Source organism: Microtus oregoni, unplaced genomic scaffold (assembly GCF_018167655.1).
Source record: "Microtus oregoni isolate MIOR12 unplaced genomic scaffold, Mior012 000004F_ref0000308, whole genome shotgun sequence".
Lineage (NCBI taxonomy): Eukaryota > Metazoa > Chordata > Mammalia > Rodentia > Cricetidae > Microtus > Microtus oregoni.
Genome location: NW_024543063.1, coordinates 46,837,979 through 46,857,381, shown reverse-complemented (window position 1 = coordinate 46,857,381; position 19,403 = coordinate 46,837,979). Strand labels below are relative to the sequence as shown.

Here is a 19,403-nt window from a genome sequence, read left to right as displayed (position 1 = left end):
CAAGCTTCAGGTCAGACCTGCTTCCAGCTCTTCCTGCTTTCCAAAGCCCAAGTGGGCTGAGGAGAACTCAGCCTTAGCAGGCTTGAGAGAAATTTAGTTGGGACTGCTAACTTCAGTCAATTTGCTCCTGGCAGCAGGTACTGTTACGGTAGGCAGAGATGGGAGGGCGGCATGAGGGACAAGTGGCCAGAACTGTTGATGCCCAGCCAACTATTTAACTAATTAAAACAATTTAAACTGTTAAGAAAACTTTTGTGGTTTTATTGTATCATGAGGCATTGAAACATCTGAACAAATCAGTATCTGGGTGGTGAGGCAGCTGCTTTCTCCTTCACTTCTTTGGGTTACTAGAGCAACTTGTCAGTAGATTAAAAAATGAAATAAAACAAAAACCAACAATCTTTTGCATTACTTAAGTCTTTCCAAGGCATGCGCTGGTACAACACAAACGTCTCCTGTCAGATGCAACTAGTCTAGCATCCAAACATCATGCACAACACCGTGGTGACAGAAGCGCACTGCACCCACTCCCACCTCGGCCCTGCTCATTTGTGTATGATATTTGGAGCATCTGGAGGAGTGAGATAGTATTGGGAAGAGGAGGGAGGAGGAAACAGCGTGAGCGTCTGGCCAGGAGGTCAGCCGAAGTTGTGCAGGGCAAGCCTGAACATGTCGTTGGTGCAAACCCAAGCGTCGTTGATGTTCTTTAATAGAAACATCTGGTGGAAACCCATGATGGGATCTTCATCGGCCTGTATGGATGAGAAAAGAAAGGATTCGGAATAGGGCCAAGGAGCAGGAAGGATGTTCAGTGGTAGAACAAGATATTTAACACAGACTTTAGGCACTTACTGTCTTTTTTTTTTTTTTTTTTTTTTGAGATGGTTTCTCTATGTAGCTCTGGCAGTCCTGGAACTCAATCTCACAAAGATCTACCTGCCTCTGCCTCATTAATGCTGGGATTAAAGGCCTGCTCCACCACCGCCCAGCTAGGCACTTACTGTCTTAAACCTGAATTCCAGTACAGCAACGTGTAAACGTGCACTGCTCAGAGCAGAGGACCTGCCCTGTCTCTGTACAACACTGTCTCTGGGTAGATGTTATAAAAAAAAAAAAATTTAAAGCCGGGCAGTGGTGGCGCACGCCTTTAATCCCAGCACTCGGGAGGCAGAGGCAGGCGGATCTCTGTGAGTTTGAGGCCAGCCTGGTCTACAAGAGCTAGTTCCAGGACAGGCTCCAAAACCACAGAGAAACCCTGTCTCAAAAAACCAAAAAAAAAAATTTAAAAAAAATTAAAGAATCTTGTAGCACTTACTATTTAATTTATAGTATCAAAAAACCATAAGCAATCTTAGTCAACAAAGCCAATTAGTCCAATCAGAAGAAATTACTGCTAAAACTAATTGTCTGGTAAAATGATTTAAGGTTCAAAACTGGGTTCACAGTGGGCATGGTGAGACATGTCTGCCAGTACAAAACAAAGAATCAAATAAGCCCCCTCAAAACCCAAATAAGTAAAATAACACACACACAAATTTCATTTTAGGGTCACAATTTTATAAGGGGTGGGGTAAGATGGGGAAATGACCAGCATTGTACTGCAAAAGTAGTAATGCAGGCCCCAAACCTCTAACCAGAACTCAGAAAATGAGGAGAAAGCCTAGTTAACAGGTGGTTCTCAGCATCATTTTTTTTCTAAGAACTACAGCCAACAAGGAGGCAAATTGGTCACTTGAAGCTCCAGGTTGGACAGAAACACCAGGAAGAATTATGACCTCAGTCTACGAAGGGGACAATGGGCTCTTTGGAAATACCTCCTCAACTCTAAGGGCCTATTGGCTTGCTGGTTCTGGGCAGGGCACTAAGAAAAGGCAAAAGAAACTGGCAAAAGAGTAAGGCCGGACTTGTAGGTATTCCCTCTAGGTCCAATAAAGAGGCTCAAGACACTCTTTCCACATACATACCGGACCCAAATACTCCCCTTCCACACCCATACTGGATGCAGGAAGTCGAAGGGAAATGTGGGCATACAGAGACCTACCACAACATATTCCCAGAAAGCTGAGATCTGGCCAAGGGGTCAGCCAATTTGTCCTGCCTTTGAAAACACTATCTGACTACGAGGATGACAGTAAGGATGTTGATAAGGATAAGGACTTAAGAAGGGAAAAGTAGGGGGCTGGAGAGATGGCTCAGAGGTTAAGAGCACTGACTGTTCTTCCAGAAGTCCTGAGTTCAATTCCCAGCAACCACATGGTGGCTCACAACCATCTGTATAATGAGATCTGGTGCTCTCTTCTGGTCTGTAGGCATACATGCAGACAGAACACTGAATACATAATAAATAAACAAATCTTTAAAAAAAAAATGTTGCCAGGCAGTAGTGGCACATGCCTTTAAACCCAGCACTCGGGAGGCTGAGACAGGTGGATCACTTTGAGTTTGAGGCCAACCTGGTCTACAAGAGCTAGTTCCAAAACCAAACAAAAAACCCCAAAATATCTGGTGACTCACGCATGTAATCCAAGCATTCTAGGATCAAAATGTTGAGATAAGGCTGGAATATGGTGAAACTCTGACTCAAAATAAATAAAGCTATATGGATTGGCACACACTTGTAATTGAAGCTCTTGAGGAGTACAGGCAGGAGGATTAGAGTTCAAGATGATCCTAGCTACACAGAGAAAATGAGATCACTTCGGGCTACATGAGACCATCTCAAAAAATATTTTTTATTCACTAAAAAAATAAGGGAAAGCATTCAGGTGGGAAGGGGTGGGATGTGGGAGTAAGAAAAACATGACTTCTTCATGTGATAGCTCACACCTGTAACACTGGCTCTGGGGAGGCTAAAGCAGAACTATGAGCTGGTGGGACCTCTGAGTTTGAGGCTAGACTGGTCTACAGAGTGAGTTAGTTCTAGGACAGTCAAGCCACTCAAAGAAACCCTATCTCGGGCTGGAGAGATGGCTAAGCCATTAAAAGGCTAGGCTCACTGGAAACCCTGTTGTTAGAGGCCGCCTGTTGGCCCGACTGCTCAGACCGAAATAACAACACAGAAACTGTATTATTTAAGTCACTGCTTAGCCCATTAGTTCTAGCTTCTTACCGGCTAACTCTTACATATTAATTTAACTTATTTCTAGTAATCTGTGCATTGCCACGTGCCTGTGGCTTACCAGGAAAAGCTCTCAGCGTCTGTCTCCAGCAGGCTATGTGCTTCTCTCTGACTCTGTCTCCTTTCTGGCAGCATTCAGTTTAGTTTTCCCCGCCTACCTAAGTTCTGCCCTATCAAAAGGCCAAGGCAATTTCTTTATTTATCAATGGTATTCACAGCATACAGAATCCCACATCAAAACCCTATCTCAAAACGCCACAGAAGAAAAGAAAAAGGCACATGTAGGTAGTTACTTTGGCTTTTGTTTTGACAGTCACTCTGGATGTCCCTCAATAAACACACCACATCCTGATATCCACAGGGAAGGTAGTAGCCCAGGGCCTTGCTTTGCCTACCCACGACAACCCTCAAACACAGTGGCACTACTACCTTGAGCTGGCCTACAACCATGCTGATGATACAGCTATCTGGTGTAGGCTGATGGTCCTGTGCCGTGATACTATGCTGGATTTTCTGGAATGGAAGGCTCTGCAAGACAAAGAATGGGAGGCAGGCTGAGGTCAGAAGGGCATGAGATAAACTACCTGTTTCCCAGTACTGGGCTTTACTTACAGACAACTTCTCCACAATGGCAGCTTTCCCCTGGAACTGCTGTCCTTCCCACGTAAGGCATGATGCATCAATCTGAAAAGTACATGGAAAATAGAGAGTCAGGGCCTCAGCACCCTAAGGCCTTAAAAGAAACAAGAAAGAAAAAAGTTCTCAAAAGGGTCTTGCTTGGGGAAATGAGTCTATACCTGTTTACTTGTCTGGAAACAAGAGAAAAATTAAGGGTGAATCCCAAATTTATACTAGTAATAATTTCTAAATTAGAAGTTCTTTATTTCTGCAAGGCGGTGGTCCTAGCACTTGGGAGGCAGAGGCAGGTGGACCTCTGACTTCAGGCCAGCCTGGTCTACAGAGCGAGTTCCAGGACAGCCAAGGCTACCGAGAAACCCTGTCTCAAAAAACAAAAGAAATTCTTTAATTCTTTTTTATTTCATTATTTTTTGAGGCAGAGTCTCACTTTGTAGCCCTAGCTGACCTCAAACTCAAAAGATCCGTCTGCCTCAGCCTTCCAATGCTGTGATTAGAGGTTTATGCTACAATGCCCAGCAAACTTTCTAGATTATATACCATTGTTTCACTCTAAAAGATTATCAGCCAGGTGGTAGAGCTGCACACCTTTAATCATAGCATTTAGAAGGCAGAGGCAAGAGGATCTCTGAGTTCTAGGCCAGACTGGTCTACAGAGAGAGTTTTAAGACAGTCAGAATTACACAGGTAAACCTTGTCTATAAAAAACAAAACAAAAAGATTATCAAAATGTCCTTATTAACACACACACCCTCCCCAACTTTGTAAACCAGTCTCACTGTGTAGCCCTGGCTGGCTAGATCCTTCTGACTGTCTCCCAAGTGCTGGGATTAAAGGGACATGCTACCATGCTCAGCCAGTGACAGATAATTTTAGTCTTAAGACATGAGAGGTTGTGGCAGGATGATGGAGTCTTTGAGGTTAGCCAAAGCTACATAGTGAGGTATCACACTGGGGATGGCTGACAGTAGGAAGAGGTGGGAAATTCTGCTACTTCCAACTGTGACAGGTAAGTTTAAAGTTGCTTATTTTTGTGAGTTTTAGTTTCCTCACTCTTCAGAAGGGAAACATTTGAGTGATTATCAAATTTGCTTTATTTTACAATGACTGTAAATAGAAGGCTGAAGCAGAGGAATCCGGGTCTGAGGCCAGCCTGAGCAAAACAGTGAGATCCCTATGTCCAAAGGAAAAGAGGATGAGGGAAACTGACTGGGAGAACAGTGGTAGAGCTCCTACCTTCCATGCACAGGGACCTGGGCTCAATCCCTCTAACTCATAAAGACAATTTATGTCATCTGTTATGAATTTGGTCTCTCAAATGCTAAGATGTCTTTCTTTTTTTCTAAAATTTCTGAATGAAATCTGACACTGTGGAAGAGAAACTAATAACCTCTGACAGCCCAACCAGGCTCCAAGGCTCCTCCTGTCATTGTTATCCTGAGGAGACACATTAGCTGGCACGCGCTCTCCCTCTTCCTCCCTCTCCCTTCCTCCCCCCCCCCCCCCCCAGACAGTTTCTCTGTAGCTTTGGAGACTGTCCTGGAACTCCTCTATAGACCAGGCTCTACTCAAGTTCACAGAGAGCCACCTGTCTCTGTCTCTGCCTTCCAGGGGCTAGGAGGCACTGTCCAGCATTACTATTCTTAAAACATCAAGTGCTGGGCAGTGGTGGTGGTGCACGCCAGCCTGGGACTACAGAGCTAGTTCTAAGACAGCCAGAACTACACAGAGAAACTGTCTCAAAAAACCCATCAAGTAATCTGCTTGCCTAGAAGATTCCTTGGGTTAACTACTTGATCCCCATGAGCACTCAGGTGTTCTGGTCTCAAATGACCTCCAGAAGCCAGATTTGCATTGCAAATGCTCATGGCTGCTGCCTCCAGAGGAAAATGAGTCCTAGTCTCTGACTGCTCCTACTTCCTCTGGAAGAGAGGTACTCTAGGACTATGTGCCCTGATGAGGTGCCAACTACATGGAATGGCAATCCCCACTCTGATATTCAAAAATTAATTTCTGGGCTGGAGAAGTGGCTCAGAGGTTAAGAGCATTGCCTGCTCTTCCAAAGGTCCTGAGTTCAATTCCTAGCAACCACATGGTGGCTCACAACCATCTGTAATGGGGTCTGGTGCCCTCTTCTGGCATGCAGACATACATGTACACAGAATAATGTATATATGATAAATAAATAAATATTTTAAAAAATTAATTTCTTAGGGTCCTATTCTGGCTCTCATGTTGGAGACTTACGTAAATTGCGCCTAGCTGGGTTCTGTCGTTATCAAATAATTGGTAGTAATGCTGAATAAAGCTGGATCCAATCTGCTCCCAAATTGGCTTGTCTCCCATCCTGGAGAGTCACCCACCTCACCAAGACCTGCAAAGAGCAGCAAAACAAAGAAAGGCAGAAGAGTTAACATCACAGAAGCATGAAGTAGTCAGCACTGACCTTTGTCTTCCTAATCTCATGCAGGTAAATCCTCTGTTGATACCTGTTCTTTTAGGGTATATGACAAAGCCCTGGGGATCTCATAGGAGACCTTACGAACCCCAACCAGTGGTGGAAACCACGTTTAGCCCATCTTCTAAGGAGCTCCAGGTTGATGATAGAGAGATGCCAGTTATACGAGATGGGTGCTGAGCATGTAACTGGGGCAAAGGAATACCAAAATAGCCCTATAATGCCCAGTAAGGGAGAAGAAGGAACTAAACACTGGTCCCAGTCCATATTTTCTTTTAATCCTCTCAATAACCTCTAAGGCCAGTTACTGTCATTCTACCCACTGATCAGACCAGAAACTACTGATGTGTCTGTGTAGAATGTTTCTCTTTTAGCCTTCAAGCTTCCAACAATGTCTCAGGGATGTGCTGGCAATGGGATGTGGGAGGGGAGAAGGGGAACGAACGACACACATAGCTTCTAAAGACCCCACTCCTGACCACAGGAAGTCCTAAGGAGCCAGCCACCTAACAACTGAGGCAGGTGATTCTGCTTTGGTGACAATGACCTCCTCCTCTCACTCCAGAACTGGCAGAAGGAAGAGAAAGGAACTAGATGGAGGCTGTGAGTGGGAAGTAGCACCTCTGCACATCAGCCGTCTCACCAACTGTCCTCTTCCTGAAGGAGAAACCCCACCAGCTAGAGGCCATGATCCCAGGGATACCGATATATCTCAGGGGTTTGTCAAAGCAAGCCCTCCAAGAAAAAGGCAGCCTGCACTTCCTATGGGCCCTACACACCCAGGTATTGTTTGTTCTGCATGGATCTGACTGCAGAGGAGCACACCCTCTATCCTGATAATATGTTTCAGACAAAATAGTAAGAAGATAATTTCAGCCCAGCAGAAAAGCATTAGCTGCGGTAGGAGCTAATCCAAGTCACTGCTTCTAGGGCTTCCACAGCCTCCTCTGCAAAACTAAGATGTTAACCCTGGGCATACTGGTGGCTATGTAGCTTCTTTGCCAATCAGATTTAGTAAAGTGATTGTTTGACACGGTAAATACTAAGTTACTACCGTCACTATGACCTCAGCCAAGGCCAGAGGAGCTAGCAGGAAGGGACAGAGTAGAGAAATAGAAATAAATCCAATCCTCTAGCTTATGACAGATCCTCTAGCCAATGAAAGGCCAGGAAATGAAGCCAGTTTTATTTTAAGTTCCCTAGGAGGTAGTTGCAACTAAAAATAGAAACTCTATGCTCAGATGACTAAGAAATGTCCAGGAAAGTCTAAAACAAGTCATAGGAGAAAGCCTAGACTGCGCCACGCCTGTACACAGGAACATTAGGTGTGTCCCAGTTCACATCTGTGCCAAGAAACAAATCAATAAATGGAAGCACAGGACCTACTACTAGTTTCACATGCAATCTTGGTCACGTTTCAAAATTTCCACATATTCATGCCCTCACATCTCTGCCTCTTCTACCTTAGTATTCACTCAACATGTCCCAATGCCACAAAAACGCCAAGAAAAAGACTCTGCCCAGTTCCCAAGAGCTCTCTAAAAAAGCTGCAAAAATAATGAGGGTCACTCTTCCTTCTGCCCTCAGATCACACCAAGGCTGGGCAGTTCTCAGGGGAGGTCCTAGAAAAGAACATACCAAGCCCAAGAAAGCACCACTAAAACAGACCGGGGTAGGAAACTACTAAGTCAGAGATGGAAGCAAGATTAAGTAAGGCTGGAAATCAATCCAGAACCAAGCAAAGTGCTGGCACATGGTAAGGCTGGCATAAGAAGGAGGGTGTTTTTTTCTTTCAGTAGTACTGTTCTGTTTATCCCATGACTCTCTCCTTGGGGAGAATCTCACTATGCAGCCCAGACTGGCTGGCCTAGAACTTGCTTCATGGACCAGGCTGGACTGCTATCCATCTGACATTTCCTTCTTAGTGCTAGGATTAAAGACTTACTACCACATCCAGTTAGGTAGGATTTTGTTTTGTTTTTGCTTGTTTTGAGACAGGGTAGAGGCAGAAGGGTCAAAATCTCAAGGTGTCCATCCCTTGGGTACACAGGGAGTTCGAGGTCAGCCTGGGTTTGAGACCTTGTTTCAAAAGTAAAACAACAAAAAGAAAATCCCCAAAAAAGACTGCATAAAGATCTTTGTTTAAGGATACCAAAAGCAGCTCCAGGAGCCAACACCAACCTTACTCTAAGCCTGCTCGACCTTCGTGCATTTATTTCCACGTACCCAAACATGACTTGTGATGTTCCAATGCCATCTTGCTTTACAGAGAGTAAACTTAGGTGAGGTTGAACAATTTAGAAGGGCTTGTCTAAAGCTCATTCAGACAGGGTTGACATGGTTTTGTATGACTGAACAAGTTTCCTTCAACACTGCTGCCTTTGGGTTAAAGCCAAATCCTAAACCCAGTATGGCAGTGCACCTCTCCAGCCCCGGCACTCAGGCAGTTTTAAAGGAGAGAATAATGAGTTACAGGCAGGCCAGAGCTACATAGCAAGACACATCTCAAAACAAGCAGCCAGGTACCTGGAGCACGCTTGTAATTCCAGCACTTGGTAGGCACAGTAGGACTGTTATGAGTTTCAGGCCATCAGATTGCACAGTGAAAACTTATTTGAGACTTATTCAAAAAATAATAGGATCCGGGTGTGGTGTTGTGCAGGCCTTTAATTCTAGCACCTGGAGGCAGAGGCAGGAGGATCTCGGCTGAGTTCGAGGCCAGCCAGAGCTACAAAGTGAAACCTTGTCTCAACCAACCTAACTAAAACAAAAATAACAAAGAGAGGGACTGGAGCGCCTCAGGTCACTAGTGCTTCCCAGTCTTTCAGAGGACCAGAGTTCAGCTCACAGCTGCTTCTAACTCCACCTCCAAATGATCTGATGATACCCTCTTCTGGTCACACAGACATACAAAAACAAAAAACCAAAACCACACAAGACAAGCTGCTAGGTGTGACATACGCCTAAAACCCAAGTTTTCGGGATGCTGAGGTGAAAAAATTGTTGGAAAATCAAGATCACCTCAGTGACAACAGTGAGACTAGCCTGGGCTACAGAGTAAGTCTCAAAATAAATAAATAAGCCGGGCGGTGGTGGCGCACGCCTTTAATCCCAGCACTCGGGAGGCAGAGGCAGGCGGATCTCTGTGAGTTCGAGACCAGCCTGGTCTACAAGAGCTAGTTCCAGGACAGGCTCCAAAACCATAGAGAAACCCTGTCTCGAAAAACAAAAAACAAAAAACAAAAAAACAAAAAAAAATCAAAATAAATAAATAAAAAAGGTGGGGGTAACTAAAAGTGTTGGCTGCTCTTCTAGAGGACCTGGGTTCAATTCCCAGAAGCCACACGAAGGCCCACAACCTCAGCAACTCAAGGGCAGCAGTCTCAAATGTGGTGCAGATATTTATGCAGAAAAAATACCCATACAAATAAAATACATAAAAAAAGAGCAAGAAGCAGTGCACATCTGTACTTTCAGCTCAGGAAGCAGAGATCCACAGGGTTTGGAAGTAGACTGGTCTACATAATAAGTTTTAGGACACCCAGAGTTACATTAGACCCAGTCTCAAAAGTAAACAATAATAAAAACAAAACAACAACAAAAAGGGTAAGACAAACAAAAAAAATATAAAACTCTCCAAGCTCTGCTGGGGGTCATCTATACCCACCCCTATCTTTCCAGCCATTCACTCTTATCTGGATCTAGCACCACACACACACACACACACACACACCCCAGGTCCAGAGCTTGCTCACCAGCATTTTTGCAAAGAATCCCTATCCAGGATGCAATCACTTTCTTGGTCAATTCTTATTCTTTCCCCCAAGTCACTGATCAACTCTTACCAGACACCAATGTTGACCCCAGCTCTGTTCCTCTGCCTTGAAAGCCCTATTACTCCCATGTGGGCTTTCCCTGTTTTTTTGTGTTTTTGTTTTGTTTCAATACCAGGTTTCTTTGTGTAACAGTCCTGGCTGTCCTGGAACTGTTTTGTAGACCGGGCTGGCCTTGAACTCAGAGTGCTGGGATTAAAGGTGGGTGTGCCCACCACACCGGGTCACTGGGTCATTTTCACACACAATCCTCTCACACATACATCCTTCTCAGTACAGAATGCAGAGGCAAGCAAACCACAGATTTAATAGTTTACTCAAAACCTACAACGTTTTCAACTGTTTTAAAACAGCATTTCCAAATGCAAAAAAAAGCAGAATGTAGAGGCCCTCTCCCATCAACAACTCCCCCGTGGGAGGTGTCCAGACAGGGCTACATGCTTCCTCAGAATAGCCAGAAAACTCCGAGCTTGTTCTTTACGTGCTTACTGTGAAAGCAAAAGTCTGAAAACCAGACTCAGAGATGCAGTCTCACATGACATTGACAACTGTCCTTGTTAGTATTCAAGCATCGTATGGCCTGCCCTTAGGATTCTGACAGTGAACCAATGTTGTAATTTTAAAAACAGCACGACAGAGAAACACCACACTACAGGGCTCACACAGAGGTTTTTTTTTTTTAAAGGAAATGGGAAAAGGGGGGAGGGGGAGAGAGAGAGAAAGAGAGAGAGAGAGGGAAGGAGGGAGGGAAAAGGTGGACAAGGCCCCTTTAAACAACAGGGACTTAGGGAATCTGCACAGGAGCTCTTAGTGGCTAAAGCTGCACAGGTATCCTGCCAGAGCCCCAAGGGCAGGCCATACAGATGCCCGAGTACTAACATTCTCATCCTGTGGATTCTAGGGCTCTTGTGAGACACTGGGAACCATACCATCTCCGGCTGCGCCCACTAGCCCACAGACTAAGGCCAAGCTCCTCAAGGTCAGTCTTTCTGGACCCTTAGGTATGTGGTAGTACAAAGATCCTCTGAGAATCACAAAGCTGTAACTCTGCCAATCATGCACAAAGGTAGAAATGGACAAATCTTGTGAATAATTTCAGGTTGTTCAGACCCCCAAGATTCCAACCATTAAAACAGGGCAGTAGTGGTAGATCTCTGAGTCAAGGCCAGCCCAGTCTACAGAATGAGTTCCAGGACAGCCAGGGCTAAACAGAGAAACCCTGTTTCAGGAGAGGAGGAGGAGGAGGAGGAGGAGGAGGAGGAGGAGGAGGAGGAGGAGGAGGAGGAGGGCTAGGGCTGTTACATAGAGAAACCCTGTCTTGAAAAAAACAAAACAAATCACTAATTCCACAGACAGATGATCTCATATTTGAAGACTCATCACTTAGATCCAGTGGAGAACACTAAATGTGCTGAGCCTGCAATAGAAACTTATAAAAAATTGCCTTTGGGCTGGAGTTGACTCAGTGGTTAAGAGCACTTGTTGGTCAGGCGCTGGCCTTTAGTCCCAGCACTCGGGAGGAAGAAGCAGGCTCATTTCTAGCCGGGACTAGAGATAGTTCCAGGATAGGCTCCACAGAGAAACCCTGTCTCGAAAAACCAAAAACAAACAGATAAATAAAGGAGCAATTATTCAAAGGATATGGGTTCAATTCCCAGCAGCAGGTACCCATATATACATGCAGGCAAAACACTCATACAAATAAATTAAATATAAACCTATTTAAAAAGGAATCCTGCCTCTCTAGTCTCATGATGATATAAAAATCTGCAGTATATAGCTCACGTTCTACAGCCTCACAATGACGTCCATGGTATCTGGAGCAAAGCCTCACTACTACTTTTTCTTCAAGGCCCTAGGTCACTTGGCCCTCCTGGCTGTCTAATTTTGACTTTGCCACCCACCTACCCTCTTCCCTCTTTAGCAACCATGCTGGGCATTTTGCTAGTTTCTGTACAGATTGAGCCCATTCACAACCGAGAGCTTTGTAGTCATTGCTTCTTTGATTGCATTCATTTAGGGGTGTGTGTGTGTTTGAGCCGAAACGTGTAAGTCAGAGGAAAACTCGCAGGACTTGGTTCTCTCTTTCCAACACTAGAGTCCAAGGAAACGAAGGCTGGTTGTCAGGCTTGGCAGTAAACACCTTTACCTATTAGGCAGCTACTCCTCCTCACGAGACTTCCAGGAGCCCAACGAATTTAAGCAAGGCTTGATGCTGTAACACACCAGTTCTGTCACTGCTTCTTATACCTGGATCATTCTTGCAACTAGACACCTCTTCACTGATACCTTCCCTGACTATACTCATCTTCATCCTTTCACAATTTCATAGAGATATGACTTGATCATATTCTCCCTCACTGTCTTCTCAAATCCCCTTCCTTCTCCCACCAAACCTTCTTTGCATTTAATTAAAGTTACTTGCATAAGCATGAGTGAGGAGGGCTATTTTCTTGAGCAGGGCAAACCACAAAGTCAACACCACGAATAACTCCCCTTCTCAGCAATCATTAACTATTCGCTGTTTGCAATTCTTCAGGGAGGGGTGGGAGTCTTATGAGCCCCCCCCCATGAAATGTCGGGGACCCAATCTTATGCAGATAGCTGATGCTGTGAGTTCACGGTACATCAGCCACGTCATGTCCCAAAGTCAGCTTACTCATTTTATCTCCTGTATTGCTCTTCTTAGCATTCATCACCCTGTCTGTGCATCATGTTTATATTGTGGCCTCTCTTCCTGACCAGAGTAGTCCTAATCACCCATTTCCACGGTATCTGGCCAAGTCCTCAATAACTTTTTTTTGACGAAGTGGATTAATGTATGGGCTGGCTGTTCTCTGGGGTTGTCAGTTTTGGGCAATCCCGCTCAACATTAAGTGGCTCAGTAACCCATGTCTCACTCACCCACACCTTCTATCTAAGATGCCATTTCCAGGACAGCTAGAGACACGCTGTCTTGAAAAGACAAAAAAGGAAGGAAGGAAGGAAGGAAGGAAGGAAAGGAGAGAGAGTTGCCTTTACTTCCAGCACTTGGGAGACAGAGGCATATAGATTTCAGTGAGTTCCAGGACAGCCAGGACTGTCACAGAGAGAAACCCTGTCTCAAAACAAAACAAACCCCAGAGATTGTGAGCCACCATGTGGTTGCTCAGATGTAAACCCAGGACCTCTGGAAGAACAGCTAGTGCTCTTAACTGCTGAGCCATCTCTCCAGCCCCCTTCTGCCTAACTTTTTTTTTTCTTTAAAGTCTATAGCACCCAGTATTCCCACCCAAGTACTAACCAGGTCTGACCCTGCTTAGCTTCTGAGATCAGACGAGACTGGGTGTGTTCAGGGTGGTTGGCCGTAGACCTCTGCCTAACTTTCAATGTCCATCTTGGAAAATACTTTTCTACTTCCCTTGGCTCCAAGAGACTATTCTCACGCTGGAGGCCCCAGTGAGAATAAACTAAAATATAGTCTGCAATGGCCATCACTTGACTCCATACTCAAAATCCCTGTGACCAGTTCTGGTGATCCTTCATTGGGGAAGCCTCCTCTAATCTTTCATCCTAGAAAGATGTTCTGGTTTCCGCTTAAGGAACAAGTGGTTTAGTGGGTAGAGTGCTGGCCAGAGACTACCACAAGCCCAGTTTGATCCCTAGCTCTACCTAAACAGGACAGTGAAGGCACACAGACCTATGATATAATCCAAGCCAATCCAGAGGTGGAAGCTGGAGGAACAGGACAGAATTCCAAGGATTCATCACTTGAATCAAGCTGCTCAAGAGGGATCTCAATTAAGAGGTGTTACATGCCATGTTTCAGGCAGACAATGTAGGTGACATTCCCAGGCATCCTGGGAACTTGCAGACTCCTCTGGTTTTTACCAGACACTGGAGAGGTGGTGCCACTAAGTCTTTGCTCTTCAGCACTCTAATCCTATAAAGAACTAGAGTGCCAGTTCTCTCCAGCTAAGCCTTCAGCATAAACCGCCAACATTACTCCATCACCTTCTCTCTCTAGCACCAGGACTAGATGTGTTTGCGTGTGTCCCTGGAGCCTCAGCCCGGAGTCAGACATTCAAAAAGGACAAAAGAATGTCTTCAGAAAAAAATCTGAACATTCAGAGAAAAACAAACCTTGATCATGTCAAGCTAAATGCTAATACCTTACTAAGGGAATCTTGGTTGGTTTTTTTTTTTTTTGATATATGGCCTCATTATATAATCCAGACTGTCTTTTTTTTTTTTTCCTTTTCTTTTTTTTAGATTTTTGAGACAGGGTTTCTCTGTGTAGCTCTGGCTGTCCTGGAACTTACTCTGTAGACCAGACTGGCCTCAAACTCAGAGATCCATTTGCCTATGCCTCTCAAGTACTGGAAGTAAAGGTATGAGCCACCATGACAAGGCTTGTCCTAGAACTCTTAACCCCCACTCCTGCCTCAAGCTCCAGAGTGTTAAGATTAGTCATTCTTTTGCATGGTGTTTGTGTGCATGCGCTCATGCAGGTGTGTACCTAAATATCACAAGAAGCCCAGGTCAGTCTCACTGAACTTGGAGCTAGGCCGGCAGTCAGCAAGCCACAGAAAACTGTCAGCCTCTGACAATGCTTGGGTAGGTGCTGGGGATTTAAACTCAGGTTCTCGCCAGGTTGCAGCAGTGCACGCCTTTAATCCCAGCCCTGGGGAGGCAGAGGCAGGCAAATCTCTGTGAGGCCAGCTACAAGAGCTAGTTCCAGGACAGGCTACAAAGCTACAGAGAAACTCTGTCTCGAAAAAGCACACCCACGGGCTGGAGAGATTAAGAAAGGTGTGACAGGCAGCTGGAGATGCTCTTCTAAAGGTCCTGAGTTCAATTCCCAGCAACCACATGGTGGCTTACAACCATCTGTAATGAGGTCTGGTGCTCTCTTCTGGCCTGCAGGCATACAGACAGAATATTGCATACATAATAAATAAATATTTCAAAAAAAGCACACACACAAACCAAAAAAAACGAAACAACAACAAAAACAACTCAGGTCCTCAAACTTGCACAGCAAGCATTCTCACCCACTTGGGTATCTCTTACACTAAAACAGTGGTTTCTCAACCGTCCTAATGCTGTGACACTTTAATAAGATTCCTCAGCCGGGCGGTGGTGGCGCACGCCTTTAATCCCAGCACTCGGGAGGCAGAGGCAGGCGGATCTCTGTGAGTTCGAGGCCAGCCTGGTCTACAAGAGCTAGTTCCAGGACAGGAACCAAAAGCTACGGAGAAACCCTGTCTCGAAAAATAAAAAAAAATAAAAAAAATAAAAGATTCCTCAGGTTATACATTTTCATTGCTACTTTGTAACTGCAATTTTGCTACTGTTATAAATCATAATGTAAATATCTGGGTTTTCCAAGGGTATTAGCAACCCCTGTGAAAGGGTCAGTCAACCCCCAATGGGTTGTGACCCACAGCTGAGAACCAATTTTTGGAAGGTTTTTTTGTTGTCTTCATGTTTCTGAGAAGGAGGTCTTTTTTTAAAAAATATTTATTTATTTATTATGTATACAATATTCTGTGTGTATGCCTGAAGGCCAGAAGAGGGTGCCAGACCTCTTTACAGATGATTGTGAGCCACCATGTGGTTGCTGGGAATTGAACTCAGGACCTTTGGAAGAACAGGCAATGCTCTTAACCACTGAGCCATCTCTCCAGCCCTGAGAAGGAGGTCTTGTAATCCCGGGTTGGTCTGAAATGCATGATCACGCCTTCAGTATCACAGGTGCCAGAATTACAGGTATTTGCCACCTTTTTGATAAAAGACACCTAATTCTAAAATTTGGGAATTCTGCATTTTTATCATTTTCTCAGTGCACTAACTGCAGAGGCAGCAGAATAAGGAACAGAAGGTTCAGACAGAAGTGGGATTCTAGAAATGGACCAAAGTTTATATTAAAAGGCCAACTGGGGTGATGTACAATAATCCTAGTAGTTTTGGAGGCTGAGACAAGATGTAACTCAAGGCCAGCCTAGGCTATACAGCAAGTTCAGAACTACTCTGAATTACATAGCTATACTGAGACTCCTGAGATAGTCCAAGAGGTGAAGTCCCTGCTGTGCTGCCTAACGACCTAATGATATGGTGACGAGAACTGACCCCACAGCTGTGGCACATGCAGAGTCAAACACAAAGTATATTTCTAAATGAGGAAAAAAAAAAAGATTAAGAAATAATTCTATTAGCTAAGACACACAAGTTTTCTTGTCACTTGTTTGTGCAGCTATACTCAACTGTCCTATGTCAGGTCCCATGACTTTCTACAGAGCAGGAGAGGGCACAGAGAGATTCTGAAGAACCTCAGGGTTCTCCTTTATCTCTCAGACCTCAGCAACCTTCCAAGCCCAGAAAGATCAAGGGCTTCTTAGGGTCAGGATGCCTAACAATGGTTTACTCTAGAAAGAAGTTTCTGGAAACCTTTTCTAGGAACTTCCGAGGAATACGGAGAGACCCAAATTCCTATTTCTGGCTAGTTTTGGAGAACTGTATCTTTTTGATCCTCAAGGTGCTGGAGTACACATAGCCTAGCATTTATAATGTCTAGGGTCTGATCCCTAGCACTGCACACACTCACATATATATAATAAAGGAGGTCCCATCACAAGCTACCCAGAAGTTTGGAATACGCAAACTGATCTACAGCCATAATAGACCTAGCCCACCTGAAACTCAGACAAGCTAGTTTGTTTTGTTTCTTCGAGACAGGGTCTCATATATCCCAGGCTGGCCTTGAATTTCCTATGTAGCGGAAGATATAACTTCTGATCCTCGTGCTCCTTTCTTTTCAAGCTAAGTGAACCGGGATTTCAAGCTTGTGCCACCACACCCAGTGTTTTCAGTGCTAGCGATTAAACAAGAAATCTACGAGCCGGGCGATGGTGGCGCACGCCTTTAATCCCAGCACTCGGGAGGCAGAGGCAGGCGGATCTCTGTGAGTTCGAGACCAGCCTGGTCTACAGAGCTAGTTCCAGGACAGGCTCCAAAGCCACAGAGAAACCCTGTCTTGAAAAACCAAAAAAAAAAAAAAAGAAATCTACGAACCCACTCCCAGAAAGTCTGGAAATAAATCTCTGCTTATTGCCTTTGACTAGGGTGAATGACTGGGCAGAGAAAACTTCTCAAGTGAACACTAGAAAGACAATACCTGAGGAAATATCCAAGGAGCAGTAGGCAGAAGACAGTGGCTTCCTGCCTTCTGGCCCAGGCAGTCATTCTAAGAGGCCGGGCACTCTGCTTGCACAGGCGAGATCTGCAGGACTGACCCGCTTTTTAGTCCTTATGAGAACTGTGACACAGAAGCTATAACCGGCCGGAGAGTTCAAACTGACAAGAGCTGCCTTCAGCCACGTCCTAGAAGCTTCCCTACACTAGCCCCTTCATCACCGCTCACACAGAAGTGCCTTCAAAGCCTGCCTAATAGTAACTGGTTATATACACCTCTTCTCCAGGAACTCAATGTGATGATCTATGGTGCCATTACTAAGGCAATTTCTCAAAGCCCAACCAGCTTCTCGACTGCTCTCACAGGCAGTGCCAGCAAAAGTGAAGAGAAACCAGACATTCTGCGACTTCCAGCTCCAGGTCTGCAACCAGCTTCAAGAGGCAAATACTGTCCAACCAGAGTTCTAGTCACAAGGTCCCTTCCACCTTTTCTTGTCCAGCTCTGGGCTCAAGGACCTCCAGCTTGCAGTTCACTTCCTCACCTACTATATCCTACCTCTTCGGGAGTCATCTTTCTTCAGGCTACGCGATGCTGACTCTAGTTCTGATGGATTGCAGAATTGGGCCGTGCCTGAGAAACTAACAAAACCCTTGGTGGCTCATACTCACACAACTAATTTCACTTCTTTGGCATCCTTCCTCCATTATAACAAAGTCAGGCAACCCACCCCCAGAGCTGGAGCCTAGTCATGGATAAAGAAGTGTGGAGGCTGGGCCTACCAGCCGGGAGCTGCCTCTCCAAAGACACAAGGTCCAGATTTTCTAAGACTAACTAGAGATAAAGTCCCACGAGGCATCCCCTCCCGCCCCAGATTCCCTCCCCTGTCCTCCATGCTGGACAATGCAGCACAGGTTCCACCGAGGTAGAGGTTAAGTTTCGTGCACTCCCAGCAGGCAATCAGGCAAAGAAGCGTTCACCTACATCCTAGCCGGGCTATGGTTTGGAACCGGGCAATGGTCCCAAGCCCCAGCAGCGGCAGGCGGGCAACCCTTACCCATGCTGGCTCTGGAGCGAGCTGGGTGACGTTGCCCATCCCCGGATCTTCGCCGGCCGGTGGTGGGACGTGGGTCTGGGGTCGGCCCGCCAACCTGCCTGCAGAGGTTGTAGGATTCAAGCAAGCCAGGGAAGGCCACACAGGGTGGGGCCCTGAGAGCTATCCTGATCATCCGGACCAGAAAAAGATATGGCCACAACGCAGTCCGGCGCAACAGCCAGGACACAGGACTGCACGGACAGGCGTCCGCCAGGCTCTCAGCATTCCCCCGGCCGCGGCCGCAGAGAATCCGCGGGAGGCGGAGCCGCGCGCGACACATGGTGCAGGCCCCGCGCCTCTTCGGGCCGCCGGGGGGGTGTGAAGAGGGGAGGGGCCTCCCAGGGCCTCGAAGCAGAAGCTCCCGGCGGCCTAGAACGCGGCTCCTGCGGCCCAGCCCCCGCCCCGGCGAGCTGGCCCCAACACTCACCCGTGGGGCTGGCACGATGGCGGCAGCGGCAGCGGCAACCCAGCGCGGTCTGCGACCGACTGTCCCTTCCCCCCTGCCTTCCCTCGCCCGTTCCGCTGCCCTCTGGGAAACGTAGTCCCGACACACGCCTTATGCGCGTCAGTGAGCTTCAATAATACTACAATTCCCAGAATGCTAAGCGCGGAGGCGCAACCACGGCTCGCTGCGCGGGAGGAGAGGTTAAGTCAGGGAGGGAGGCTGTCTGAGCGAGCCCCTGAGAATTGTGGTCTAGTGGAAGCCTCTGGAACACGGAATTGGCGCCAGGCGAGGATCAACTCTCGGTCGTAGTCCGGACCCGGCTGGTCTGACCCCGCCTAGGTGGTGCGGTCGCTGGTGCCTGACCCCGCCTTCGTGGGAGCCAGGTCTAGCTTGGAGCTGGTCTGGCTCCTCCAAGCAGCCCCTTTCTGGGCCCCTAGGCTGTGATACGTTCAGTCTGGCTACTAGTTACGCTCACGGCGTTACCTTAAACCACGTGACGAAACCCACCCCGTCTCTTGTCCCAGCATTCATTCGTTGAATTAGCTGTCTGGGGGGAGATACCTCCAAAGTTGGTTGCAAGCTGACTAGGCTTTTCTTAGACCCGAGACTCAAAACGCCCCCTTGGGCGGTCATACTTGGGAGAGGT

The 19,403-nt window shown here is 46.3% G+C and overlaps 1 protein-coding gene across 2 annotated transcripts; it reads right to left on the bottom strand.

The window, feature by feature from the left end:
• Positions 1 to 238: 238 nt before the first annotated feature.
• On the bottom strand, positions 239 to 18,853 carry Nutf2 (nuclear transport factor 2). 2 transcript variants are annotated; one of them, XM_041649421.1, is made up of 5 exons: positions 18,740 to 18,853; positions 6,002 to 6,128; positions 3,731 to 3,802; positions 3,548 to 3,646; positions 239 to 752 (listed from the first exon to the last, which is right to left on the bottom strand). In XM_041649421.1, exons 2-5 carry the CDS (start codon positions 6,098 to 6,100, stop codon positions 639 to 641), a joined length of 384 nt encoding a protein of 127 aa, XP_041505355.1. In that variant the 5' UTR covers positions 6,101 to 6,128; positions 18,740 to 18,853; the 3' UTR covers positions 239 to 638. The 2 variants fall into 2 exon arrangements, with proteins under 2 accessions (XP_041505355.1, XP_041505356.1); XM_041649422.1 differs by lacking the exon at positions 18,740 to 18,853 and adding an exon at positions 18,274 to 18,522.
• Positions 18,854 to 19,403: the final 550 nt, after the last annotated feature.